General features: G+C 51.1%; 6 protein-coding genes across 6 annotated transcripts; 2 read left to right on the plus strand and 4 right to left on the minus strand.

Annotated features, from left to right (window-relative positions):
• Positions 1-126: 126 nt before the first annotated feature.
• N7458_011023 (putative GTP cyclohydrolase II) lies at positions 127-1,640 on the minus strand (the record flags this gene model as incomplete). The annotated part of the gene is made up of 4 exons (XM_056914405.1): positions 127-132; positions 194-475; positions 540-1,496; positions 1,551-1,640. The coding sequence occupies 4 exons, from the start codon at positions 1,638-1,640 to the stop codon at positions 127-129; spliced, it is 1,335 nt and encodes a 444-aa protein (XP_056763254.1).
• A 541-nt stretch (positions 1,641-2,181) lies between these two features.
• Positions 2,182-4,544, plus strand: N7458_011024 (uncharacterized protein; the record flags this gene model as incomplete). Its single annotated transcript, XM_056914406.1, has 5 exons — positions 2,182-2,429; positions 2,551-3,302; positions 3,354-3,771; positions 3,820-4,111; positions 4,182-4,544. The coding sequence occupies 5 exons, from the start codon at positions 2,182-2,184 to the stop codon at positions 4,542-4,544; spliced, it is 2,073 nt and encodes a 690-aa protein (XP_056763255.1).
• Positions 4,545-4,890: 346 nt separating this feature from the next.
• Positions 4,891-6,234, minus strand: N7458_011025 (uncharacterized protein; the record flags this gene model as incomplete). The annotated part of the gene is made up of 1 exon (XM_056914407.1): positions 4,891-6,234. The coding sequence occupies one exon, from the start codon at positions 6,232-6,234 to the stop codon at positions 4,891-4,893; it is 1,344 nt and encodes a 447-aa protein (XP_056763256.1).
• A 1,262-nt stretch (positions 6,235-7,496) lies between these two features.
• dbp5 (ATP-dependent RNA helicase DBP5) lies at positions 7,497-9,313 on the minus strand (the record flags this gene model as incomplete). The annotated part of the gene is made up of 4 exons (XM_056914408.1): positions 7,497-7,982; positions 8,042-8,777; positions 8,837-8,993; positions 9,226-9,313. The coding sequence occupies 4 exons, from the start codon at positions 9,311-9,313 to the stop codon at positions 7,497-7,499; spliced, it is 1,467 nt and encodes a 488-aa protein (XP_056763257.1).
• An 828-nt stretch (positions 9,314-10,141) lies between these two features.
• N7458_011027 (putative actin polymerization protein Bzz1) lies at positions 10,142-12,690 on the plus strand (the record flags this gene model as incomplete). The annotated part of the gene is made up of 6 exons (XM_056914409.1): positions 10,142-10,186; positions 10,248-10,274; positions 10,366-10,893; positions 10,949-11,029; positions 11,094-12,240; positions 12,296-12,690. The coding sequence occupies 6 exons, from the start codon at positions 10,142-10,144 to the stop codon at positions 12,688-12,690; spliced, it is 2,223 nt and encodes a 740-aa protein (XP_056763258.1).
• Positions 12,691-13,188: 498 nt separating this feature from the next.
• N7458_011028 (uncharacterized protein) lies at positions 13,189-14,355 on the minus strand (the record flags this gene model as incomplete). Its single annotated transcript, XM_056914410.1, has 4 exons — positions 13,189-13,580; positions 13,646-13,877; positions 13,995-14,131; positions 14,280-14,355. The coding sequence occupies 4 exons, from the start codon at positions 14,353-14,355 to the stop codon at positions 13,189-13,191; spliced, it is 837 nt and encodes a 278-aa protein (XP_056763259.1).
• Between the last annotated feature and the right edge of the window lie 4,009 nt (positions 14,356-18,364).

Raw genomic sequence — 18,364 nt, forward strand, 5'->3', positions numbered from 1 at the left:
TACTAGTCCACTTAATAACACTAAACAGCAACCCACCCGTGTCGAGAGAAGCTGTCATGCGGGCGATAGGTAAATACCATGAATTCTACGTCGCAACTCCAATTTGTAGAGAAAAGTCGACATTACTTAGTGCTGCAGTATGTGTCAGCTGACAGAGTAAACAGCACGAAAGTCATCCAAGGGTTCCACATACCTCAATATCCTCCCATTTCTCCCAACCACGGCCACGAACTTCGGCCAGTTCATCCATGGAAATCTGTTTGCCCGTGGTGAAGTATCCAGCATTAATCTTGGCGTCAATTTCGACTCGAGAGTCACTGGGGATCATATCATCAGGAATGGGAATACGCTCGAGGATCTTGATCCCAGAGTCCACAATGGCATCATGTTTCATGTTAGACATGGACAGCATGCGGTCGATCTTCTTGACACCAAGCCAATGTAGAATATCTGGCATCAGGGCTTGGAATCGCATCTAAAGGACAACTCGTTAGCACAAGAATCTGGAGAAGGGGGAGAGTAAAATTTATTCGGCATACATCGCGCACTCCGGCAATGTTCTCCGTTCTCGTGAAGTACTTATCGGCGGTATCCCCACCTCGTTTCCGAGCGTTGTAAACGAGATATTTGATCACCTCACCAAGAGCACGACCTTCCTTACGGAAATAGATGACCACGCCACTTCCACCATTCTGTGCCTCGCAGATTGCTTCACGGATACCAAAGGCCAGGTATGGTCGACATGTGCAAATATCAGACTGGAACACATCGCTACCGTTACACTCATCGTGGATGCGAAGAGCCAGCTTGACATTCTCATCGGCAACTCGCTCTGGCGGTCCGAAAATATAAACGGTGAGACCGCCAATCGGCGGAAGGAACACCTTCAAGTCAGGTCGGGTAATCAATTCTGGATAGCTGCCACCTGTGTGCTCGAACAAGGTGCGACGAAGAGTCCCTTCGTCAACGCCAAACCGATCAGCCACACCAGGTAAATACCACACCGGTTCGACTGCGACCTTTGTCACTCGCACCTCGCCAGATGAGTCGACGACAATAGAGCCGTCTACCTCAAGCTGCCCATCTCGCACAGAATCCGCAATCTCCGCCAGCTTCATGTTAGCTCGCGTAATTGCCATTGTGGGCCGAATATCCCAGCCCGCCTCCAGCTCCTCCTTATACTGGTTGACAATATCATGACCGTACGGGTCCATTGACACGATCTTGGTCTTGTCTGCCCAGGCCTTTTGCCAGGGGAAGTCAAAGGTCGGCTGACTGTTGCGCAGATCCGGTCGGAAGTTTGCATCTAAGTCTCCCGCGGCAATGGCCAACGCGTTGTAGATGCTGTAGCTTCCACCATGAGCTCCGATTGCATTGCGGCGCTTGACGAGGTTACCACTGCGAGATACCACCACTGGCCCACGAGATTTGGCATCTGCAGCACCCCATTCGAGAGGCACTGGGTCAATCCCACTCTGACCTGGGTATGTCGTCAACTATTGCCAGTCAGCTTCCCATACTGCCACCAGAAGCCTGGAAGGTAATCTTACGATGATATGCTTGCTGTAATGCGACTTGGGCGACGTAGGGGATGGCGGGGTTGGTTCCGGCATTTTGGCAATGGATTCACTCTCGAGCATTCTGGAGGAAAATAGAAAAGGAGACTTTGTTGGGCCTCAGAGAGCTGGGAGGAAGTTGAAAGGGTAGCTCTGCAGGGGGGCCGGCCATGTGACTTCCCCCGCACGTTATCAGCTTATCTCCTCCGGTGCAAAGCGGCGGTCACCTTTTGGTCTTTGTTGTTATCTGCACGCTGCAATCTCCCTGCATTTATCTATTGAAAAGAGGGGTATCGATGACGACGGAGGCTACCTGTTTGATGTAGGCGAAACAGACAATGGGCCTGATTGTTGCCCCAGTCCCACCGCTATACAATCTCTCGGCTGCTATGGGCCGCCCGAGATGATCGACCCACACACCCACACCCCGCTTGTCATCGGAGTTCTCGGCGTTCCGCCAGACTTGCCGGAGTGGTGAACGCCGAACAGGAATCACCTTGCTGGTACCAGGATTTCGCCTTGCGAGGACTATCGTGAGCTGGATTCTGTGATGTGAAGGGTACGAGAAACCCAGGAAGCCATAATTTCCCACATCGATGAGGTTCGTCTCCTATCGGCAGAAAATATGGAATGGCTCGATGCTGATTCCGCTACCAGTAGTGCGCGCCGTCGCAACGGCAAGCCGGCGTCGTGCGAGCCCTGCCGACGCGACAAGGTTCGCTGCGACCATGCCTTGCCTACATGTAGTCGGTGCAAGGAACGTGGTATCTCGGCGCGCTGTTTCTACCACCCGGCTCCCCTGACACGAACAAGAGCGAGACAGATTTTCCCGCTGGCAGAAGGGGTCCCATTTGACCGTGCGGCCCTAAGCAGGTACGTCTCTACGTCAATGTAATTTGGATTGGTGTAAATGCCGTCGGGCAACTCCGATGATTGCATTGAACAGCCTCGATTACCATGTACGTCTGTGAGACTAATATCCAGCCATGACTAGCATTAGAAATTCTCCTTCCGGAGAAACGTCCTTTAATGCAAACATACCCTCGACATCCAAGGACCATACATCGTCGCCAGACCAAACATCAAGGTCGAAACCGCTGTTGGCGGGATACTTTGGTCCCACAAGCTTTGTGTCTCCTCTGACCGACGATGTGGATCTTGTATCTGCTGGCCAGGGCTTTGATGTTGTCGAGGGTACTCAGCGCGTCCTGCCGCCATATTGGGTCCAAAAGATCTCAGAGATTCTTTTGACCCTGGGGGATTTCTCGGCAATCGAGTCGCTGCTGCGTGAGTACTATGACCTGAGTCAGAGTGCCGCGATCCCTGCACCGTTTATTTTGAACAGCATCGGTCCTTTCAAGACAATGTGTGAAGAATGTGTCCGCATGAGAAACATCGAGGACTTGACTTCATCGATAACCGTTCGCATCATCCAAAATACAGCCGAGATATTTGAGGTCCCTTCAACCATGGCTGGGAAGAACTTTCATCAACTCTTCACGGGCCGAGCCATCCGCTTGGAAATGATCGGAGTCATCTGTTCTCTAGCTGGTAGGGCACGGTATCTGGGGTTGTCTCGTGATAAATTCGATAGCCAGTCATCGCCTATCCAATATGCGCGAAAGATGCTGGCGGCTAGTGATGCTGCCTTGTACATTTCCAAGATTCTTACGCCACTGAATGATCTAACGATTTGGCTTGTGCATGAGAACCTTTTGCTTTCCGACTTGATCAACGGGGACTCAAGTGAGTATATCTTTTCTTGAATACCGACGGACTCCATCACTAAACTATTAGGCCCTCATTGTTGGAGCCGACTGGGCGACCTATCAACGGATATCTTCGCACTAGGGCTTCATCGTGACGCGAAAACCGACCAACTTCCAGAGTTCCTTTTCGAAGCGCGACGTAGGCAATTTGCAGCGGCATATCAACTTGATAAAAGCATCGCCACGTTTCTTGGACGGCCCCCCAGGATACCTTTGCGTTATTCTGATTGCCGGATGCCTCTCGATATCAGCGATGATGCACTTGCACCCGAAGATACAAATCTTCAATTTTCTCCAACCGACCTTGATGCTAACAATTGGAACGTTCATGGCGTGTTTCAACGTTCTTCATGGATGAGAGTGCGGTTCATTATTAGTATGTTCCGTGACGAGATACTCGAGGTCTCATTACAAAAAGTCATGCCACAAACGGCGAATCTGCTGAAGTGAGTATTTCCATCATTCGGTAGGGAATACAGACTAACGCCGTCTAGCGACATATCCCACCGCTGTCATTTGGCATGGGAGTCCCTGCCTGCACATCTGCGGTACACGCCACATTGCTGGGGAAACAAATATCCAACGGCAGTGTGTCTGCTTCTCATTGTTTCTTATCTAGCATATCTTTACAACGATTTCCTCATTCAGAGGCTACTAGCTGGAAAGAAGAATCCACGAGGAAGCCCTGCCTTGCTGTCCGTAAGTGCAGAGATATTATCCTCTGTTCTGACCATTGGAGCGCAGAGAGAGCAAATGGTCGACATTCGACCTGACTTTACCTGGACGGTGAGCTTTCCCCCCTTTTTCCTCACAACTTCTTGCCTGAACGTAATTAATGGTTTGGCTCGAAATTAAGATTCTTCTCTACGGCTTTCCAAGCGCCAGCCTTTTGATAAAAGCCCTCCAACACCAAAAGCGGACTGGTGAGCCCTTCCTCTATGAAGGCTCGCGGTCAGCCTTGCTTCGTAACTTGAGCGTCTTCATATCCCACCTCGAGACCATCGTGCGACCGGACAACTCAAACTACGCACTGTTCCAAAGAGCAAGCCAAGTGTTTTCCCAAATCATTGACGAAGTTCTTGAGCCTCAAGATACCGTCGTGGATGCCGACAGAAGTGATGCATTACTCTTTGACTTTGAGCAGATGATCCCCGTGGACGGCCTGGACCTGTTCAATACCATGGACTTTGGGGTTGCCTTTAACCAATGGTTATTTTGAAAGCTGTCGGGTTCTCTCATGTATATTTGCAGTGGCAGTTCAAAAGTCTGGATCCATGGGCCAGACTTGCTCAAATTGTTTTCATTTGGAAGTGGGTTCAAATATATTTTTGATGCCTCGGACATCATCCCTTGAGTTACAGTTCAACTAGATACTGATCAAATAATTGGAAAGTTTCTGATGGGATTCCAACCTCATGGAACACCCGTGTATTAAGGAACTAGCAGTCATAATGCTCAATGGAATAATACGAAAAGTCATGAACACGAGTGTCGCTCGAAAACCGTCATCGAAAGCACAACCCACAAAATTCGCGGATCACATGCAACAATCAAATCCAAACCACTCATTGCAATTCATGACTTCTCTCGACCTCATTGACAGAAACCGTCTTAGGATGAGACTCGGCACTAAGCTCCGTCGCCCGATCTGTTTGAGGTACGACAGGCACTGGTGGAGGAGAATATTCTTGACGAGGCGGGTAACCCTGCTCAGGTGGAGGATAGGCAGCCATGGGCGGCATACCGGGGCCACCTGGAGGAGGAGAGCCCGTAGGAGGATAATACGGACCCTGGGGATACTGAGGCTGGGGAGGAGGCACTGGCCCCGTGAAGCCCAAGGCCTCGGCAGCAGGATCGCGACGACTGAAGAATTTCTTCAACCACAGGCCCACCTTTGCACCTCCAGACATAGACTTCCATCGTCCCGCAAGCCAAGCTTGCTGATCCGGCGTCTTGGCGTCGTACCGCTTCACCGTGAGAAGGAGGAAGCAAGACAAGATTGGGCACAGGAACGCGAAGGCGCGCGGCATTCCGCGTCGAACTTTCTGGCCGAGCATCGCCCGTCGGAACATAAACCAACTTTCGACTAGGCCCAGGATGAGGAAGAAGCCGAACCAAGAGAAGAATATGGCGAGGGCTAGTCCGGCGGGCGAGATACCCCAGGTATAAAAGCAGCCGTCGGAGCAGCAATAGCCACCTGAGAAGGCTGAACCACCGATGTACCAGGTGAATTCGTCGCAGCCAGCATAATTCCCGCTACTGCCACTACTGCCGCTGCTACCGCTGGAAGAGCCACTGCCGGAAGAACTGCCGCTGTTGTAGTTGTGCACGCAAGATGTGAACCGCGACGGCTTGTACTCTGAACTAGCGGAAGCGAGGACGCTGCTCGGGATGTCGCTAGGATTGAGCATTGCCTGCGTCCAGGTGATCTGATTGGTGATGTACTCATATGTCTCCGTGCTGGTGACAATAGCAGTAGGTTGAATCAATTGTTCCGCGTAGTAAGGCATGAAAATCGGGATAGCTGTCGTGAGCGTTGCGCTCGTTGTGTATGAGCATGATGCCGGCGCTGTATAGACAACATTGACGTAGTATTCGTAAAAGGTGTTGCTGGTGATTGCGACACCGGCCGTCGGCGCGACGACGAGGTTGATGGCTGTCACATCGGAACTCAAGTCCTCGATTGTTGTGAAGGTGCTGATTACCGAGGGGTTGGTGACTGTTGGGTTGACGGCGATGACGGAGGTCTCGACGACGGGTTTCTCTGTGAGATATGAAGCGGTAAACCCGTCGATGACGGTGTTCTCGACGATCTCAACGTATCTTGTTCCAATCCATGGGGAAGCATTGGACCTCGCGAATAGGAGCGAGGCTAGTAGGGCAGTCTCTGTCGTTGAGAATAGCCTCATCCTCGTCTGGTCCACTGTGGAACGAGGGAGGGGTGCTGTCTTCGTATATCAAAGAGAGAAAAAGCCCAGAAAGACGAGAGGCGAGCAAAACCTTGCTGGGAGGGTGCAATCCCGTCATAGTTAAAGCTCATCGTTTAAAGCCCTCTGGTTAGGCCTTGCCCGATTAAGGTCCATGATACGAGAATCCAAGCCTGCCCAGACTGCCCAGGGGCAGAAAAGTAGGGCACAATGGGGACCATGAAATTAGGTCTGAGAGCTCAGGGTCTGCAAATAGGTCACTTTAATGAATATAACAGATCTGATTGGGATATTTCATTTAGACGCTATCCACTTTTCGTTAGGATCCTCGTATTTTTGACCTTGGTCACTTGGTGGCCCAGTTGCTCTCGGCCTAAGCGCGGGTGAATACGAACTGGCCAAGCCAAAGGGCCGCTAGTCTGGCTCATCTGGGGGGTTTTAGTGTTAGCTTTTAAAACCCTGGGGTTATTCGCGTGGGCCATCTGGCAAGACCCCTTTCTCAGTCATGTCAGACCGTGGCGACTGGTCTTGCATTTACTCAGTTGGCGATCATAGATGGGATCTAGACTTCTACCAGTACGGAGTAGTACTTGTCTAACCCAGCATGCTTCGGTGAATTATGGCGCCTTTATAGTTTGAAGAGTCTCGGTTAAGTGATGTGATAGGCAAGAATGAATCACATACTTTTTCAAGCTTTGGCGTGGGGTGATTCATTGGAGTACATTTGCCGAGAAGGATTGAGGCTTTTCAACTTTGAACTGTAGACACCCTCCAGTGCTTCTTTTTAGGCATTTGCACCATCTGATCCCCGCCTTTTCCCTCGCTTGTTCACTAAAATAATCTTTCCACCATTAACGTAGCTTCGAATAAACGACCATTGATCACGCCCGGTAAACTTGTGATGGAAGGTCTCACTGTCGACTCTCAGCTATATACGTCAAGCGCGACAGCGTCAAAAAAGCTTGTAAAAGCTTGTGTTCAGGAGACCACTATGGGCAGTATGTGGTCGCGCATGATACACAAGAAAGCTTGGTGATTGAAAACTGAACTCATTATTTGGTATCTTTATCTCTGCTCCATCAAAACCCCGGATCATCAGCATAAAATAGGGGGGCAATAACAGTATTCGTAATTGTTTCGTCTATGATCGTAAGCCAGACAACACGTCAGGGGGCATGAGCGCCGTCCATAGCTAGATCATCGGGAGTATGCAGGTGGCATCCCTCCAAATTCTTGATCACATCTCACTGGGGTTTGGCAAACTGGGCCTGGGCACGAGAATTCTTGATGGTCTTCTTGATAATCCGCTCAACCTCATCCCAGTCGCTGGTATCAATGCGCTCAATCTGGCAAGTGAAATGTTGCTGGATTTGGCGAAGCATATCCCACTCTTCCCTGTTAGAGACAAAGGAGATAGCAACACCGATGCGGCCGAATCGACCCGTACGACCGATACGGTGAAGGTAGGTCTGGTAGTCGGGCTCGCGTTTGCGATTAGCACCACCGGGGCCGGAAACCTCGGGGATGTCGTAGTTGATAACGAGGGATACGGTGGACACGTCGATTCCACGAGCGAGAACGTTAGTCGTGATGAGCACCTTGGCCTCACCACTGCGGAAGGCATCAATGACGGCATCACGCTGAGAGCCCTCGATACCACCGGTGAGGGAAGCAACAGTGTGGCCCTCGGCGGTCATACGCTTTTCAATCTCCACGGCAGAGGCACGAGTCTAGTGGGCATGATGTTAGCAAACGTACAAGACCAATAATCGAGATGCAGACTACAAACCCTGACGAAAATGATGGACGAGCCAACAGTCAGCAAGCCATAGAGCTGAACCAGGTTGGTGTATTTCTCCTCATCGCTGCTGCAATCCATGTAGAGCTGCTTGATACCCTCGACGGTCAATTCCTCGTGATGAAGGGTGATCTCGTTCGCAGCAGGGGCAAACTTGGCAGCATAGCGGTGGACGTGGGACGGGAAGGTGGCAGAGAACAGCACGACTTGGATGGTGCGAGGGAGCATTGCCTTGACACGGATGCACTGATCCCCAAGACCCTGCTGGTCAAGCATGTTGTCGGCTTCATCCAAGACCAGCACCTTTAGGCCGGTGGGATTGAGGACGCGTCTCCTGATCATCTCTTGAACAGTACCAGGAGTTCCAACCACAACAGAGGCGGTCATCCGAGTGGGGCGAGCGGAAGCATCAGTAGGAACCGCAGTTCCAATGCTGAGGCCATCAAGGAATTGGCCCATGTCGTGAATGACGCCAACAATCTGACGGGCAAGCTCACGGGTAGGGGCCAGGATCAAGGCCTGAGGAGTGCCACGCATCTCTTCTGTGGAAAGGTCGACACGGCTCAGGACATTGAGTACGAAGGCAGCAGTCTTGCCAGTTCCGGACTGGGACTGTCCAACGAGGTTCTTCGGGGGGTTGTTCATCAACAGAGGGAGTGCGCGCTCTTGCACTTTGGAGGGTTTGAGGAAGTTCATGGCCGAGAGACCCTTGAGGATACGGGGGTCACTGTGTATCGAACATATTGTTAGATGTAAATCCATATTTGGGTTGAGGAAATCACTGACAGTCCAAGATCTTCGAAGCTCTTGACGGAAAACAGGGGGTTGTTCGGGTCCGCCTGCAGGTCACTGAGCTTGACCTCGACTTGGTACTCAGGCTCCTGGAGGTCCGGTCCCTGGAATGTAGTTCCAGCACCGTCTTCACTTGGCTTTGTTGGTGTCTCTGTGTTGCGACAAAATATCAAGAATTAGTGTATAGTCCAAGTCGAAGTCCACAGAGGGTTCGCCGCATCGAATCGAAGGTTCTCCAAACAGTCACGTAGGCCATCTTCCGCGTTCCATACGGTGGAGTACTGCGTGATTCGCAGAAAGACCCTTGTTGACACACGGCCTTGAGCAATGATTGTCCGGGAAAGGGAGGAGGGCTCGCAGCAACTGAGGATTTGAGCTCGTACCGGTGGTGGGGGCAGGCTGTGAGGCCTCATCGGGTTTGGTGATGCGGTCGGCCAAAGAGCCGCCGGCCTCGTTGTTCTCAGTCGACATTTTGTGAGGTTGAGGAAGAGATCGTCGACAAGTTGAAGAGGTGGTCTTGGAAAGAGGAGGAAGGAAAGCTGGAGGGGTGTCGCGGGGTAGTTGACGAGAAGAGGACGCGATTGAGTGTCGAGGATGGGCAAGAGGATTTAAAAGAAGAGAGAGGAGGTAGGAAGAGAAAGTTGCAACTCGAGGTGAGAGGCAGCAGTCGAGCACACGGTCACCAGAAGGAGAAGCCTGTGAGGAGAAGACTGATAATGCACTGGAGAGTAGCGGCCGCAAAAACAGCAGAAATGACGCTGGCGGATGAGGCAGATACTGCACTAGGCCTGTTTGGGAAAGGCGGAAACAGTACGGTATCTGCCTTCTCCGAAGGTTATCCACGAATTGCCGCTGGCGGGTTACTTTGACTACTAGCTGAATAGTTTTGCTATTTCAAGTACGATAGTAATGAAGCTCGCATGCTACATAAGCATATGCAGGCCATAGTGCTAAAATTCTGCCAGTCAAAAGATAGCTGACTACCGTCATTAGGTCGAGGACTTTGGCCCAGTTGCCTCTATAGTCCGCCGTACCGCAACGCAACGTGGACGTAAGGTACTGTCACAGGCACCAGTGATGCTCCCCCGCCTTCTCCCCCAACTTGGCCGTTGCGATCATCGTCCTTCTGTCCCAATTGACTTCTTAGTCAACGAGTCGCGCGACCTCTTTCGCCTTCGCCTTTTCAAACTAAGTGGCCTGCTCGACTCAGGTTACTAATCCAAGGCGACAATTCCTCCTTAGCGTTCGAGACTCCCATCACCAGCTCATGCGTGATCTGATTGCGACCTCACAACAGCCATGGCGGCAGCTGACATTGCTCCCCAGTTTGGAGCAGAGTTAAAGGTAAGTCTAATCCAGGCTCTCGGCAAAATGATCTCTCGACTGACCTAGTATCTGAGAATAGGATAACTTCAAACCTGTCAACGCTTGGGTACGTTGCCCGCATCCGCTTCCTTCCCCGCAAAGGGAGCGCCATCACACCTCGTGCCCGAGATCGGAGCTAATGCGTTCATATCGCACAGGTATCGAACGGCATATCGTGGCTAGACGAGATCCAGCAATTTTATCGCGAGCGGAGCGCCATCGAAAAGGAGTATGCGGCGAAACTGACGGCACTCTGCAAGAAGTACCAGGATCGCAAATCCAAGAAAATCAGCTCTTTGAGTGTCGGCGATACTCCCAGCTTGACCCCCGGATCCCTCGAAAGTGCTTCATTGACGACGTGGACAACTCAATTGAACGCCGTCGAATCCCATGCTGCCGAGCGAGACAAATTTGCGACGGAGTTGATCGGACATGTGGCGGAACCACTGAAACATGCCGCTGCTCAATTCGAGGAGATTCGCAAGTCCCATGCTGACTATCACACCAAGTTGGAGAAAGAGCGCGATGCGTCCTATGGCGAGTTGAAGAAGGCCAAGGGTAAATATGACGGCGCTTGTCAGGAGGTTGAATCTCGGCGCAAGAAAACAGAATCGTCATTCGACCATGGCAAAGCCAAGGCTCAGTCAGCGTATCAACAACAAATTCTGGAGATGAACAACTACAAGGTATGATTTTTCTGTCGATTAAGATTGACTTTTCCAGTACTAACCGCTCGCGCAGAACCTCTATCTTATTAGCATTAACGTCACGAATAAGCTGAAGGAGAAATTCTTCCATGAATATGTCCCCGAGGTCTTGGATGTAAGTCCGATTCACATTACCTTAGTCTTTTTGGAGATTCAAACCGTTCTAACCTCTTCAACAGGGATTGCAAGACCTCAACCAGACAAAGGTTAAAAGACTCAATGAATTGTGGTCCCTTGCTGCGCAACTCGAAAAGTCTTCCTTAACAAGCTGCCTCAATCATTCCACCAACCTTCTGGGCGAGATCCCTCGCAATGATCCTCGCCTTGACTCTATGATGTTCCTCCAGCATAACGTCACTCAAACGCAGGAGCCTGCAAACATGGGCTTTGAGCCCAGTCCGGTGTGGCATGACGACGCATCCATCATTACAGATGAAGCAGCCAAGGTCTTCTTGCGTAATGTTCTTGGAAAGAGTAAGGCCCAGGTACGCGAGTTGCGGGTAGAGGCGGATAAGAAGAGACGAGAGGTAGAGAACGGCAAAAAGACACGCGAGAACATTCAGCAAGGCAAGGACAAGCGCAGTGAGGTTGAGGTCGTGCGAGGCATTTTCTATCTACAGGAAGCTCTGCATGAGGTGGAACGTAAGTGGGTGACTGCGGAAGTGGAAACATCTACTATCATATCCGTCGCCGGAGACTTGTCTCAAGGAGCCCAAAACCACAACTTCCGATCGCAAACCTTCAAGATCCCCACCAACTGTGATCTCTGCGGTGAACGAATCTGGGGTCTTTCTGCCAAGGGCTTCGATTGTCGGGACTGTGGCTATACCTGCCACAGCAAGTGTCAGATGAAGGTACCAGCGCAGTGTCCTGGTGAGCAGTCAAAGGAAGACAGGAAGAAGCTCAAGGTTCAGCGACAGGAGCAAGCTGGGGCCATGCCTGCTGCTGATGGTGATTCAGCTACAGCATCAAGCGCCGCGCCATCTCTCACTCGCCAAAACACCATGAACTCACTCAGCTCGGGATACGCTGCCAGCACTGCACGCTCCGTCTCAGTCACCAACGTTACGACCCAAGCTACTCCCGAAAGCCCCGCCGATGCTGCACCGTCCCCCGTGGCTACCACTAATCCTGCTGCCGCCAAACGACACAGGGTGTTGGCTCCACCTCCAACTGTATACATGAGCCCCCCGCCTGTCACCGAGTCCACGTTGGGTTCGAGATCTCAAGGCCCGCGGGGCAAGATGATGTACGCATTCCAAGCGACTGGAGCCGATGATGTGACAGTTCAGGAAGGGGATGATGTTGCCATTGTTGAGCCCGATGGTAAGTGTAGTCGGTCGTCCCTACTGTGCGCACAACTTTGCTAACTTTGTCGCAGACGGATCTGGCTGGATGCGTGTCCGCGTGGGCTCGCAAGAGGGTCTTGTTCCATCCTCATACGTCGAAGCCGCGCCAACGCCGTCGCCTGTGCCATCGGCAAGCCCCGGCTTGACCGACCGGCCGGGTTCTATTTACTCGAACTCCTCGGCCTCACTAGCAGGTAGCGCGGCGCCCAAGCGCGTGGGCCCGGCAGTGGCGCCCCGCCGTGGCGCCAAGAAACTGCAATATGTTGAAGCCTTGTACGACTATGAGGCGCGCAGTGATGTGGAGTGGTCGATGTCGGAGGGTGATCGGTTTGTTCTGGTGACTCGTGATAGCGGTGATGGGTGGGCCGACGTGGAAAAAGGTGGCGTTACCAAGAGCGTCCCTGCAAACTACATCCAGGAGGTGTAGACCAGATTCTGTGGTTTGTATATAGATTTACTTCGACGCAGCACAGTGAACGGGGACTTCCTGGTGGTTGCCAATCATGCTGGCATTTTCTCTTTCTTTTTTTTGTCTCCTTCATGGCGTTTTTGCGGCCCTCCAGCGTGATTTGCATCAGCAAGAAGCGGTTGAGAGGTGTTAGTGGTTTGCAATGCATATTTACGGACATACGGTTTGATTGTTATGTCTTGAGCGGAATTCAATCAGTATTTGATTCCAAATTTGATGCCAGTTGAAATGCTATATGACTGACACTCGCGGGTAGCATATACAGCCAAGTTTGTGCTTGCTATGCTCATTCTGACATACCACCTAACCAGCAACACATGCGTATACATCTCACGCTCACCGGCCAACATTTCCATGCCCAAAGAATTCTCGCAATTTGGTTATCGCCCGCTCAAAAGATCCCAATCATAATCATCAGTCATAACCTGGACTGCCACATCAGCAGGACAGCCATTCTTATTGAGACGCGGTAGGATAGCCCGTGTTTAATTGCTCGAATCCAGTCTCTGGCGACCACATATACCTTGACCAATCCTCCACATGGAATACCTCATCTGTCAACCCCTCAGTGAAATCCATATCATCCAGATATTCCAAGGCTCCGTCATCCAGTGTCAGCGCTGGATCCAGCGGGAAGTCAAAGGGATTGGCACCGTCCAACGGGCTGATCATTGGCACATTCTGTACCAGACCAGCCGCGGACACGGACGAAGACGCCGGAGCGAGGGAATACATCGGGTCAAACATATCTTCACACAATGCCGGGTCTGGTCTCAGGGTGTCGGGCCCCGAGCGCGAAAGACTCTGGCTCGATCCAACACGACTAGGTCCGGCCGAGACGGAAAGCCCTGCCATCGACGAAGATGTAGGGCCGCAGGACTCATTCCTGAACCTTCCGAACCCGACCACTCACCCACACTGCCACGGACCTTGGTGCGGCGCGAGGAGGAATGCGAACCGCGAACGGGGGTCTGGGACGACGACACGGAAGCCGCAGAGGTCGACCCGGAGCGCGAGGCACGCGCCGACGAGGAAGCGCCGGACGTATCTTTAGCACTACTGCTACTGCCCGAGGGTCGAGGCGCGATGGGGAGGAAGCCGCTTGAGCCGTGGTGGCGCGGGTATAGTCTGGCATGGGTTGCTTTCTAAGAACCAAGAAGGAACATCAGCACCATGCCGTCTGGATCTCTTCTTCGGGTTGTCGAAGATCTGCCTTCCGGTGGTGGAAACGGCTGGCTTTTCTTTTAGTGTAGTTGCGTTACTTTTGATGATGGAGATTTGAGCTCCGCTTCGCGCTTGAGTCGCGCGTGTTCCGTTGGGGCTTCACAGGGCGTGGCGTTGCAAATTAAGCAGGTTGCGAAGGGGCGGCCCTTGCGCTTGATGCGGATCAACGGTCGATCTAGGAAGTTTGTGATTAGTTAGGCGGGTTTTGTGATTTTGATACGCCTTGTGCTAGTTAGTGGTGGGGTGGTGGCTGTGTAGGAGGCACGCGAGGTATAAAGTATGGGTGAAATTCATTGTATAGAGACGAGAAAATTCAAACCTACCATGATGTTTGCAACTAGTCACTCGGTGACCTCGAATGCAAGCTTCGCAAGCCCACTTCTGACCGTCGATGAGCATCCCTCGATAAGATGAAAAGAAGCAAGCATAGCGAGGTAGGGCCCCATGAGCCTTTATACTTTTGACCGTGTCAATTGATCGGGTAGGCCCGCCATATTTTTCTGAATTCTGATTATCGGATTTCCGTTTCCCGTTAATTCTTTTTTCCCCTTCCCTTTGATTATGTTTTTTTGGGGGAGGGGAAAAGGTAGGATTGGGAGGGGCTGTTTTGTCTGCGAGTGGGAGCTATGACATACACAACCAGACTAAGTACGTGGAGGATGTACTGTATGTACTTTGTCAAGTCTCTCTAGCTGGCGGACCTAGCGCCAAGTGGTTCCTGTATGTCCAGGAGAAAATCCATAACGGCTCAATTTGATATGATTCGATCCCACAGCCACAGGATCGACTTGAAGTGGAACTGGCTCATGCATTCGGAGGTTCCGTACGGTTCAAGTACTGTTTTGGTGGACGTTCACCATGGGAGCTTGGACCAGACATATTTTTCGGTGGCTTACCACTGCGGTACTTTTTTCACTCTGCCGATTGCATGGGACGTGGATCCCAGCCGAGCACAGAGCAGGTAGCTCGTGGCCGTTAGAACTATGACCTATAGTAGGGTGTTGGTACAGAGCTAGCTACACTATGCTGTCGAGTATTGTACACTACTCTGGACAAGATTTTTTCTTGATTTCAGGGGACCAATTTTGTCTTGATTTGCTTAGTCTTATCCGCGCTGGGTGCAACCGCGTGAGGGATTTTTTGTCTTACACCTCGGCTGCCTGGGAGACTGTACCATGAGTTCAGATGTTCCCACGCCGACAACGCAGTTTGGTCACGACCAGCGCGGAAATTGAAACGACCGGGAATTCCCCTCCCTGGAGATATCCTGACGCAGGGTTACCCAATAATGATAGGGTGATGCTTATTATTATTACTAGTCAATAGGCCACGGTTGGATGGTGCTTACTCCCCCGGGCTGCCAGATCGGTGCTAGATCTTAGCTACAGATAATGCCTCATACATATTCCGTGCAGCGGTTCGGGAAGGCTCAGTTCGTTAGTTCGTTGTACCGTGGCGGGACTTGGAACTGTGGTCCTGGTCTCTACCTCAATTAGTACCTCTCTACTGTACCTAGCATCTATCTACACTCTCTTGCTCTAGGAAGAGTTGGTGTTTGCTAGTCGTCGTTGAAACGCCTGCTATACACTACAGTAGTACCCCAGCCAGCCAGCGACATGGCCGTTCGACCAAGATGGGACTGATTAAATGATTAAAGAAGCCAAGCGTAAGTATCGATGTATGATATCACACAATGACGAGTTCAATACCATCACCATGTTTTTTCCCGCATCAGCGCTGGTGAGCCATATCGGGCTAAATGCAAATGGAGGTGGCTGTGCCGTAGCTTCGCTTAAGTGGCGTCGCACTGATCTGTACCATGCGGAATTTTTGTGACAGGCGCAGTAGCCTCAAGATTTCAATTCGGGGATCGTCTTCGTGTTTCACAGACTAAGGTTTTACCTCGAGTCTGTCATTTTGCATATGCGACGCAATTTTGTGTCCTAAATCTACTCGGTAAACTTTCCACGACATTCTTTATAGACCAGGAACACCAGCTTCCTAGAAACATGAGTTTTGAGTAGGAATTAAAAAAAAAAAACAAAAGGTAAGACAAATTTCGAGGCAAGATTAAGGAATATTAAGCTCCATCATACCGGTCAAAATGCGCTGGAAATCGCCAATTGTGTACCAGTCGACCTGCCAATCTGTAAATTGGGTGGATCCCCACACGGCTCCAATATGCGCCATTTTGTATACCTGAGGCATTTTTCATTTCCAATTGTTCGAAAGATCTTTCTTCTCACCGTACTTCATCGGCACCAAAACATAACAACTAAGTCGTTGTGCCAGCTCACTCCACTTACCAAATGACACGAACCAAGTTGAGAATAATTTGGGTGTGGTGAGGGGAGGAAAAAGGAAGGAGCAAACTGCCAGCCGTGCCAGTCTTGCTGTGATGGTCATAGGACTGTACCTGGGTAGGTCAATGGGGTAGATGGGGTAGTCTCAAAGCCCCCCGAGAATGGTTATTCTCCTCCATCTATTTTTCTCCCGTCACTTCTCCTGTTCGAAGACTTTTCGCGAAACCATGGCCCAACAGCGATGAAACCGTGACAGTGTGCAAAAGTCAACGTGATGCTGCTCCCTTTGGCTTTCTCTCGCAAATCCAAATACCATCCATCCTATAGTCTAGCATCCAGAAGACTTCTCCAAACCTCTGCGAAGGCTATGCGATAATGCCAAAATGACATGAGCCTGATCCCGGAATCTTCCCTATCGGCTATCAGAGCAAAGCTGGACGTGCCAACGTGAATGCCAGATGGATCAGATCGTTATAGTCAATGTAAAACGATTGTGATTGAAGGATATCATGTTATCTGGCCTTCATTTTCAGCATCAATCTTGGTTCCAGCAAGATGAGCAGCAAGGCAGCGCACATGGTCGAATTTATAGTCGCGAGTCTGGCGAAAGGCCAGGCCGGCATCGTGATGATCCTCCTGAGCACAGGTTCGTTCTTGTTCGCCAAGATATATTGCGCAACATCCCAGACCTTACCACCGAGTGCGACTTCCCAGATGGACCTATGGCTGCCAATATTCCCGCGCCCTGTCTGTGGCTGACCGCCGGGACAGGGTTGTCTTCCGTAACGGTATCGAGATTTCCCATCTTCAATATCTCGCGCCCGCAGAGAAGCCGACATAAGCATAAATCTGAGGCGCCTTTTCCTGCCGCCACTGCCAGATTGCCAGCATGTCAACATGCAACGTGGATCAAGCTGTCGCTTAAGCACATAGCCTCAAAACGCTCAGGCCTTCACAGATCGTCAGCGACCACTCATCCGAGCAGCGTCTCAAAATCTGGCCAAAGATCCTTGGATGCCGCTTCAATCGCGTGTTGTCACCATGAATACGAGATAATGGATCGGTTTTGCGAACATGAAGTCCCCTTAACCACCAACTATTGATGGTGCCAGCAAAGTGATGTCAAAGTTATGCGCCCCTATTCCTTCGCAAAGCCGGCCCCCACCAACAATCTTTAGGACCCAACGCCGTCCCATTCGAAGATCCTTAATTGGTCACTAAAGTGTCTATCACATCCAATCAAGAGGCACTTCAAGTTCTGAAAATCGTCACAACGAATCAGGTACAATACTGAGCCCCAACGTCATGGCGCTGGGGTCCTTGTTTAGCAGGGGCCAAAATAGCCTGAGGCTATGAACAGCCTTCCCAACTGCCGTTCTCCGCGTCGACTATTTCTTTTCGTTTTTCACCATCCTCAATTCCTCGTGTGAAGTGGTCGCCTGTCGGTGCCATTGACTGATGAAGCTGCCCTGGCAATTCTTGACGACCTAGTGCAATATCCAAAATTTGAATCCACATTTGATCAATCGAGATGTTTCGCATTCTGCGGATCATACTTGTGTTAGGTCTCGTGCCACTCTGTTGTGCAGCCGCGAGCACCAACGGGACATGCTACTTTCTGAGCGGAGACATTGCTTCCAACCATGTCCCATGCAAAAGCGGCGATAATGTGGTCAATTGTTGCGATAGCACATCAGTCTGCCTAAGCAATGGAATGTGTCTTATGCAGGGAGATATGGGACTCGGCCTTGGCCGTGGTTCATGCAATGACCCAAACTGGAGCCCATCATGTTATGCGCCATGCCGTATGTACCAGCCCGATGACTCGAAATCCCATCATTTCAGCTATGAGATCTAACATATTCCTTTCTCAGGTGATGCTTTCCGTGAGGGCGGCGTCCCAATCTTTCCAGTCACTTGGAACGACGTGAAAACTCAATACTGTTGTGGAAAAGTGGAATTAAGCAACGGCAAGACAACATGTCGCTACGGAGACCCATTTACAATCGCAGAGGGAACCGTTTTACCAGGCGTAGCATATCTGTCCAACGTCACATACACCGTTTCGATTGATAATTCAACTACCTGTGATAATTTGACTTTAT

The sequence above is a fragment of the Penicillium daleae genome (assembly GCF_028827525.1).
Source record: "Penicillium daleae strain IBT 16125 chromosome Unknown utg000008l_segment0_segment0, whole genome shotgun sequence".
Classification (NCBI taxonomy): Eukaryota; Fungi; Ascomycota; class Eurotiomycetes; order Eurotiales; family Aspergillaceae; genus Penicillium; species Penicillium daleae.